The sequence below is a fragment of the Pinus tabuliformis genome, chromosome 5_2 (genome assembly GCF_031772625.1).
Source record: "Pinus tabuliformis cultivar Carrire ecotype Pingquan chromosome 5_2, CPIR1, whole genome shotgun sequence".
Taxonomy (NCBI): Eukaryota; Viridiplantae; Streptophyta; class Pinopsida; order Pinales; family Pinaceae; genus Pinus; species Pinus tabuliformis.
Genome location: NC_142306.1, coordinates 704758272 through 704767900, shown reverse-complemented (window position 1 = coordinate 704767900; position 9629 = coordinate 704758272). Strand labels below are relative to the sequence as shown.

The window sequence follows — 9629 nt, the reverse complement described above, 5'->3', positions numbered from 1 at the left end:
GAGTGATATCATTAATAGTAAATATCTGAGCAACATTGACTTTAAAGTCTGGATGAGAAATGGCCATATCGGGAAAGTTGCTGGCTCTGCTATCTGGCGAAGTTTCACTAAAATTCAAAATATATTTATTAATATGTTGGCTTGGAACCTGGGCTCTGGTCACCATATAATTATGGGCCGCGACCACATTAAAGGACTGTTTGACTCCATCCTTCTCCTGGACCACTTCATTGAAACTCTTCATCACAGTGGTATCTTCTTCTGGCACCAAGTGATTTCTACTTGGGAAAACGACAAACCAATATGGAAAGAGGTTGCTCAGCTAAATCTCTTCGTCGCTGCTGCTGACGATTGGAAGCACATATGCTCTCATTTGAATTTGGCAGGTCTTTACAGAGATAATTCTATGGATTCTATTACCTGGATTGGTAAATTATCAAAAAACAATATGTGGTTGCTGATGCATACTATCAATTATGTATTCTGCAAATTGACCACCCGGGGAATTGATGGTTCACTAAATTTTGGAGTCCACTACTTCCCATAAAAATCACAATTTTTCTCTGGCTTGTGTGGAAGAATAAGAATTTGACCTGGGAAAACCTCCAAGTGAGGAACTGGTCCGGCCTTGGATTCTGTGTTCTATGTGGTAATGATGCTGAGAACAATACTCACCTCTTCAGAACTTGTAACTTGGTCTCCATTTTATGGCACCAATTGGAGCAGAGAATTGGCCGCCTGGGACCATACATTTGTGACATTGAACTTTGGTTGATTTGGTGGAGCAACCAAACTAGCCCACGAAGCCTCATCCTTGCGATATTCATTTGGGAAATTTGGAAATGGTGCAACAACATCATATTCAACAATCACAGGGAGCTGGCGTCGAATGTGCTGAAGAGAATTGCTCAAAAATCAAATAATGTTCTACAATCCTCCCCAAAACAGAAGCCCTCTCGGGCACTGGAAATTCTGGAGTTGGTATGTCCATCCGGATTCTTCGATGGGGCTTCACAAGATCACAAATGCGGTTGTGGTTTCATCATCAATATTCATTTAGAACTATCATACCATGTCTACTGGGGGGCTGGCTCTGGAACAAACACTAAGGTGGAAGTAATGGCTCTGTGGGGATTACTTTGGTTCACAAATTTTCTGGACGTTCCAAACTTACATGTTTTGGGCGACTCCAAGGTAGTCATTGACTATGTTTGTTCACAGACTCATATTCATAAATCCTCACTTCAAGGTTGGCTAAAGCAAGTCAAAAACATTTGGAGTTCCCTCAACAATCCCATAATCCATCATATTAGCAAAAATTTAAATTCTGAGGCAGACAGATTATCAAAGAATGCTCTGGATTCGGACCTTGATGGTTTACATGTGACCATTAAATTGCAGGAGACTTGGCTCGATGCTGGGAACTTCCCAATTCCTGGCTAATACTTGGATTTCTCTATTCCAAATATATATAATTTATTTTATTTATTTTTTTCGCTTTTCAAATAAGATGACTTTCAAATTGCATACTATCTTTTTTGGTTGAATTCTGATGGCATTACTTAATATTTCAGATGACTACTTTAGCATCTATTTTTGTATTATGATCGAAGACTCTATCCGTTTGATGTCTAAAAACATATAGACAATCTTTGAGAATCTAAAAACATATAATGAACTTCTCAATATTTGAATATATATATGCTTTTTTCTTCTGGAAAAAAAAATATAAAGATACCAACAGATTCCATCAAATATAGTGTATTCCATATTCCATCTGGGTCACTTTCTTCTTGCCATATTGTTGTCGGAGGACTTGAAAAAGTCTGATTTCAATTTAAAGTGAGTTATAATTTTTAAATCAATTACCCAGACATTTACTTAATTTATGCTTTTTTTTTAATAGGATCTAATATTTATGCGATACTTTCTGCCACTCTTTTCTCGTAGTAAATCCCACTACGTAATGTATATCCTTTAGAGATGCAAACAGTGGTAGCATTTTCCTTGCATGACTTGTATTTGCAATCAAACTGGACATCCAAAAAAACTTACTAAGTTTTCAGATTTATGAGAAATATTGAGTGGCCTATTTTTGTAATAAAAATTGCAGACCGAAAAAAATTAGGTATTTTAATTTGGAGCTTGAATGCTAATCTCTAGGTCGCATATACGGCAATTCCTATTTCCACCTCTATAGCAAAGTTAATGCTGTGTGACATGCAAGGGGAATAGGAGTTGCCTTACATTAACATGCCAAAGTCAACTTTGAGGGAAATATAAATACAATCAATTCCTATTCCCCTTACATGTCAGACAGCATTAACTTTGCTATAGAAGTGGAAATAGGAATTGCCTCGCATATACGAGGTAGTCTAACTGAATTTCATCTAGTTAAAAACATTCTCTAAATAATGAAGACTGTTTGGATTTAATTATTAGGTTATAAAGTCAATGGTTGACTGTGTCCCTTCTTGTTTTTAAATCAATAAAATGCACACTGAATGTCGTCGTTGTTGGTGTTAGGTGAACCGAACGTTGGTAGTGGTTTGAACTTTGGCATGCGACCATCTTTACCATTAAGACAATACATATTTGCTGCGCGTGCCAATACATATTTCTTGCAAACTCTCTCTGTCATGTCAGTGGACCCCTTCTGAATTAACAGTTAGCGCTCAAGCCGTTGAAGGGAGGCTCGTAAGGCCACAGGGCATGACTACCAAACTTGGTCTCGGCACCCGATACGTGGACAATAATTCACTTCGCTTTTGTTTTTAATGTGAATTTTTAGACTTTTGGATGCTGGAATATGGTGGAAAAATTGAAGTGAAATCTTGATTTGTGTTATTTAAATTGGTTTTTTGATCGTATATATGGATTAAAACATTTCGATTGTACAGGGGTTATCATCAAACTTGTAATTTCAATAAATTCATGCCAAATTAAAGAGAAATTAAACCAAAAAAAACTACCAAAAAAACTTCTAAAAAATCACACTAAAACAACCCGATTACCTCTAAGACGAGGATTTCTCCGGCACTTACAAGAAGTCAAAGTCATCAATTATCGGTCCCCGACGCCAAATCTCTGTCCCCACATTTATTTCTGTCACTCTGCTGATAAGGTCCGCGGAATATTTCTTTCACTCTGCTAATAATTTATATATTTTCTATTACATAATTATTATATATTAAAAAATAAATAAAAAATGATGATATTTTATTTATATCTAATTAATTTAAATTTATTACATAACCATTATATACTAAAAATATCTTTAAAAAATAAATAAAAAATGATGATATTTCATTGATTATATATTTACAGAAATAATAGGAATCGCAAGTTTGAGAGCTAGTTTTTGCACAATGAAAGCGTCCCGGGGGTTTTTCAAGGTGCTGAATCCAAATATGCAGTTAAAAAACCATTTTAACTGCAAGAAATCAAGATTTGACCTCAATTTCTTCCACCGGATTCCGTCATCGGAATCTTCAAAAAATCGCATTACAGACAACTCCATAATAAAGCTTTTCCGGCGGATTTTTCCGGTCGAAATCCGGCAGGAATTTATTGGAATCCCAAGTTTGATAGCTAGTTTCTGCACAATGAAAGCGTCCCAGGGGTTTTTCAAGGTGCTGAATCCAAATATGCAGTTAAAAAACCATTTTAACTGCAAGAAATCAAGATTTGACCTCAATTTCTTCCACCGGATTCCGTCACCGAAATCTTCAAAAAATCACATTATAGACAACTCCAATAATATTACGCAAAATTAAAAAAATATTAAAAATCACGACAGTTTAAAAACAAAACATCATTAAAAGAATCCCTTATGGGTAAGGGGCCCGTCAGCTGTGCTTTTAAGTGGCCAAGCACCACACTAACGGTCAAAATAGATATAATGTACTCCTGTCTGCATTTAATATTGAAGGGAGGTTTTATTAAAGAAATATTGCCATGTCTTTATTTATTTTGAAAATATCTTTATGCTTGGAAATTTCTTTTCTTATAATATGTTATGTCACCAACCTAATCTCTCCTTCCAAATTAAAATGATTACAATCCCCCATGTTTGAAAATGAAAATGTGGCTGCGTTGAAATTTCTTATAATATGCCATGTGACCAACCTAGTTGGTCAAATTAAAAACCCACTGGGTCAATTATTTGACTGTTTGGCAGGACTGCATTAAGAGAACCATCTCTATTATTATTAATAAATTAAAATAATCATGGGAATAACTATGTGCAACACTTTAATTATTTTTGTTTTCATTTAGGCTTTCAGAAGTAAAATAATCTTTTATATCAAAATTTATCATCATTAAACTTTTTGGCAATTGAAAGGTATTTTTTAACGTTATAAAAATGTTTTAAATTCTGCACCAAATTTTTCCACCATGATTACTTTTTAATTTCATGTTTTTATGTGAATTACTTTTTAATTTCATTTTTTTAATGTGATTTTGTAATGGGTTAAAAACTTAAAATGATTCTAGATATTTATAAATAATAAAATATTGTAATAAATATTTCAAAACACAATCATGGATCTTTCTATTCTTTGTCTACATATCAAACCTTATCACAATGAATTAATGTCGGGCTTAAATTTCAATCCAAGTAAGGAGAATGGAATTTACCTCTTCATTCTTAAAGTTAGGAATCCCTTCACTTATTATGTTATTTCAATCCAAGTAAGGAAAATGGAATTTACCTCTTCATTTTTTAGGTTAGGAATCCCTTCACTTATTATGTTATTTTTCTTTAGGTTAGGAATCCCTTCATTTATTATTATGTTATTTTTCTTTAGGTTAGGAATCCCTTCATTTATTATGTTATTTTTATGTGTGACAAGGTTTGACTTATTATGTTATTTTTATGTATTACAAGGTTTTTTTTGGTTACAAGTTTGATTTGGACTATATTATTGAAGATAAACTGAAAGTAGGAAAAAAAATTTGAATTGAAAATAATTGTAGTTCTGTCTTATATGGTTGTAAAGTTTGGGGTTGTAATATCTCTAAACTAGCAATTGCCCTAAAAAGTGCAAAAAGAGGCCGATAGATTTTTTAAATTAGAAAAATAGTATGGAAATTGGAAAAATGATAAAAAAATGCATTTATAGATATGTATTCAGCTCATAAAAATGAAGGACCCCCATAACAAAAATGAAGGCCAGGATGGGTTTGGATGAGTTTGGCTAGTAATTGAAGGGTGAAATAATCACAAATATTCAAACTAAGAATATTAAATAATCACAAATTAACATAATAATATTGAAACATCATCAACATTGCTCAACATTACAATCATGGCTTATATTATGTTGCTTTGAAAAACATTTACAAACAATCATGCATTCTCCCTAAAATTCAGGTATTTATTGTCAATGGCATGTATGTCAGTGTCCAACATTCTTCAGTTTCTTGCAGACCCATCCTTCAAAGTATTAATCTGTTTCAGAATTAACCTGAATAATAGCACAAAACCACACTAGACAAATCTTGTTCCACCAAGAGTTCCACCACACCACTCAGTCGTGTGAGTCTCTCCCAATTTACATTTGAATAGATCCCAGAACTATAAAAGGTGAATGAATACTGAATATAAGCCATTTTTAGACTTAAGATTTAGCCGACCATTGATTCATCAGATCAACTTTGAACCAATTTAACATGCTTCATAGGGCTTCTAAATAACATCATATGCTTCCAGAAAATGAAGAAAATGGGAATGAAAACACACTACTGTTCAAATTAAGTGCACAGACCCTTAGTATTGCAGCCTTTCATGGATATATCGAAGCTCTAAATTTAATTGCTTTTAATTCAATTTCTCATTAAAAAAATTGCATTTAGATCTTAAAAATACTGGAAATTAAGACAACATTACCTAAGACAAATCAGAGCACTGACAAGAAGCAGCCTTCAAACAGCTGATGGCCAGTGTTCATCTGTCCTTAAATTAAAAAACGGCATCTGACGTGTTCTTCAAATCAGAGCAACTTAAAACCAGACAACATGACCATTTGAAATCAAAAGAAAACCCAAACTGACTAAAAATATATCCTTATATTACACAAAAAACTTACTTTAACAGCCGCATTCAAAAACTGGAGGGCATATGGAACAGAAAAGAGAGGAAGATACAGTGCACATGGAACAGAAAGGGGAGGAAAATACAGTGCATAGTTTGCCCAGTAGCAGTTGTCATGACCTAGGTCACTTCAAACAGTTTGATAGTGTAAAGGACCCTATGGATCACTTCTACCACCAAGAAACAAACCAGGTATACATTTATTAAAGGGCATGCTCTTCTCATCCCTTTTTGTGATTTTTGTTGCCAAAAGCAATGTTCTTTTCCATGGTGATGGTGTATGATTGAAGTTTCTAAACTTTTTTTCACAGCATATTAATAAGCGGAATTGGATGAAGAAAGTTCAGCAGGAATGGAACATTCTCCAAGAAAATTTACCAGGTTTTTTAGATGGAAATCATGATGTTTACATAGATTGTTAGGGAATAGATTATAGGAATCGCTTTCTTATCCTCATTCTGTATGCAAACTATTTATTCCTGTCCCATCCTAATACAAAAATTTTGCATTGATTGGACAGATACAATTTTTGTGAGAATCTATGAGGATAGGATGGATTTGCTCAGGGCTGTGATTGTTGGAGCAGCTGGGACTCCATATCAGGATGGGCTTTTCTTCTTTGATATTCATTTTCCATCCAAGTATCCTGATGTACCACCTGTAAGCACTTAATTGCAACTGTTTGATTTGAAAGTGAATTTGAGATCAAGTTTTGTATTTAACTTCAATATGGAGGTCTCATTTCACTTTATGTTGGTTTTTAATTTTGTATTTAGTACACTACCATTCTGGTGGCTTATCCTTGAATCCGAATCTGTATGATACTGGGAAAGTGTGTCTGAGTCTTTTAAACACATGGACAGGCAGGGGAAATGAAGTGTGGAATCCGTCATTATCAAACGTTCTACAAGTCCTTGTTTCCATTCAAGGACTGGTACTAAATGCTAATCCTTACTTTAATGAACCTGAATATGACAAACAGTTTGGTTCAGCTAAAGGGGAGAAAGACTCTCTAGCCTACAAAGAAAACTCCTTCCTCCTATCATGCAAGTCAATGTTGTACATACTACGCAGCCCCCCAAAGGTAGAATCTCGGAAGATTTTCAGTTCTAATTATTTTCTTGTTTAACCCTTCTCTTCTGAATCATTTTAAATCGAGTTACTGTCGTTTGTGCAGCATTTTGAAATGTTTGTTAAAGAGCATTTTCAAAAACGCGGTCATTGGATTCTTCGTGCATGTGATGCGTATGTGAAAGGGGCTCAAGTTGGATTACTTTCAGAAGACTGTAGGTTGCCATCAAATGTTGAAGCAGAGTGTGACAATAAGAGTACTACTTCTGCTGGCTTCAAGCTTATGTTGCTTAAAATTGTTCCTAAACTTATTTCAGCCTTTAGCGAAATTGGAGTAGATTGCCAAGCATTTCAGGAGTCAATAGCCAAAGAATCCAAGGGACTAGGTGGACTGTGAGGGCATGTATTAATGATGAACAAATTCCATTAAAAATCTGATGCTCTGGATTATTTCAAAGGCATTCTGTGGTTTTCTAAAACTCTCAATTGCTTAGAAATTTGCAGATATGGACATAAATCCAATTCCAATATCAATTTACCATGTCCAATAATCTCAAGAATACAAATGATAAGAAACCATCATTACAGCCACCATAATAAAGAAATAAACTACACCTTGAGTCACAGGAAACAATATTTTGCAAAGAGAATAACAAAAAAATGCGCCCTGAACAATTATTCAGAACACTGAGGAACTGTAAGTAACTGTAATTCTTATCCTTAAACTTTCATCTTTTTCTGTTATAAATGTGATGGTGGTTAAATGAATGTATAAGATTTTTAAGATTTAGCCGCACTTCCGAAAAATCCACAATTGTTCGCACACAGAAGAGGCCCTTCGGGAGGCTGGCAGCCAGTCTCATCGTGATCTCTTTTCTTGCTTTCTTGAGCCATTATCTCTAAATAATTTAATGAAAACTGAGAATAGGAAGATGTATTTGTTAAAAAAATAATCCAATTACTGGATCTGTAGCGATCGCATTCAAGCGTTAAAACTTCAATTCCACGGTGTTAATCCGCCTCGGCATTTAAAGACTCAGGGAAACACAACAGGGTTCTGAAATAGAACTTATCAGAGATGCCTTTAAGAGATGGCAGTTTCGTCTGTTAATTCTGCCTTTCTTCAGTTTAGCACCTTAATTCCACCTGCTGTTTAGACCTGACCTGATTTTGACATAAAAAAGTTGGAAAAGAAATTTTAAAGCAGTGAAAACTGAGCAAAAAAAAATTAAATTAACGCACTATGGATCACAGAATACATGCGCATCCTCAGTAGGGCAACAATTCCAGATTTTCGTTCCCTTTTTGCAAGTAAACGAAACTGCAACACCTTCAATAGGATCCGGATTCCCTTGAACTAAGCCTCAAAATCTCCAGTTCCGCAACGGTTCTACAGGTTGCTGGCGTGTTCTGATCCAATTCAGCTGTTTTATGCCTAAAAACTGCTAAAGACGGCTGTTCCGCTCCAAACTTGGTACAGTCGGAAGGATACTAGAAAAGCTACCAGGTCCATCCTAGACGCATCCACGCCGAATGAATAAAATCTCCTCCTTTCAGAAAACCCTCACGGATCTGAACAAATCCAGCCGTATATGCAGGTAACGAGGTGTCGTAAAAACCGGCTAAGGGCTAAGTCGTTTCCTGAACAAACACGGGAAAAAATGCCCACTCCGCCAGCTGAACAAACACGGGAAAAAATGCCCACTCCAGCTGTCACATGAGAATGAAGGCTGAACAAAGACGAAGCTAATTGTCAGGTCGCCAGGTGTCAGCGCGAGAATGAAAAGGACGACGAAAGGTCCCTTTCAAAGGAAGGCCTATCGGCCTAATAATTGTAGAGAAAGATAACATTCTAATTTCACTCAAATCATTATCATCTTTACTTAAGACAGAGATAACCTAATGGAAATATCTATTACCTTTTTGTCTAACTAAAAATTAGATTACATTATATAAAGTTAACATTAGAAAAAGAAACTAATTTATTTTTTAAAATAATTTAGTTTTATTTTTCATGCATTTGATTGCGTGTTTTTTTCTTCTAATTGTAATTTTTATTAATATAAAGTATTAATGAAATATGTGTGTACTTATTGATTTCTAGTATTTAGCACTTGTTTATTAAAAGGAGACAGATTATGCATGTTATTACTATACAAGTGTATGATCTCATTCATCTTTATATTTCATCATTATATTATTATTTTTAAGTGTATTATTTAAATTTTTGTTTATCAATAATATTTTTAGAAACAAATTTTAGTGGATGTTAATTATCATCATCAACATATTAAAATATATTATACATTTTTAAATAAAAATAAATGTAACACCCCTCCGTAAAAAGTAAATATTAAATTTACTTTTATTGCACATACTTGATTAATCATAGGCTAAGTGAAAAACCTAGTGGAAAACTTTAATGCTTAAAAGTTTTATTTTAATTTATTTTAAAAGGTTA

General features: G+C 34.2%; 1 protein-coding gene and 1 long non-coding RNA gene across 2 annotated transcripts; one reads left to right on the top strand and one right to left on the bottom strand.

The window, feature by feature from the left end:
• The first annotated feature begins 5366 nt into the window (after positions 1–5366).
• Positions 5367–7824, top strand: LOC149161102 (putative ubiquitin-conjugating enzyme E2 23). Its single transcript, XM_089434773.1, has 5 exons — positions 5367–6289; positions 6409–6478; positions 6618–6761; positions 6874–7181; positions 7275–7824. The coding sequence occupies exons 1-5, from the start codon at positions 6125–6127 to the stop codon at positions 7563–7565; spliced, it is 978 nt and encodes a 325-aa protein (XP_089290899.1). The 5' UTR covers positions 5367–6124; the 3' UTR covers positions 7566–7824.
• A 281-nt stretch (positions 7825–8105) lies between these two features.
• On the bottom strand, positions 8106–8861 carry LOC149161101 (uncharacterized). The gene is made up of 2 exons (XR_016261493.1): positions 8499–8861; positions 8106–8332 (listed from the first exon to the last, which is right to left on the bottom strand). It is a non-coding gene; the product is annotated as an uncharacterized LOC149161101 (long non-coding RNA).
• Between the last annotated feature and the right edge of the window lie 768 nt (positions 8862–9629).

Bases quoted from the DNA above. Each gene is read 5' to 3' on its own strand.
- LOC149161102 (XM_089434773.1), top strand. From the start codon at position 6,125: ATGGAACAGAAAAGAGAGGAAGATACAGTGCACATGGAACAGAAAGGG. The intron at 6,290-6,408 runs GTATACATTTAT...TTTTTTTCACAG, and splicing joins ACCACCAAGAAACAAACCAG to CATATTAATAAGCGGAATTG. The intron at 6,762-6,873 runs GCACTTAATTGC...TTTTGTATTTAG, and splicing joins TCCTGATGTACCACCTGTAA to TACACTACCATTCTGGTGGC.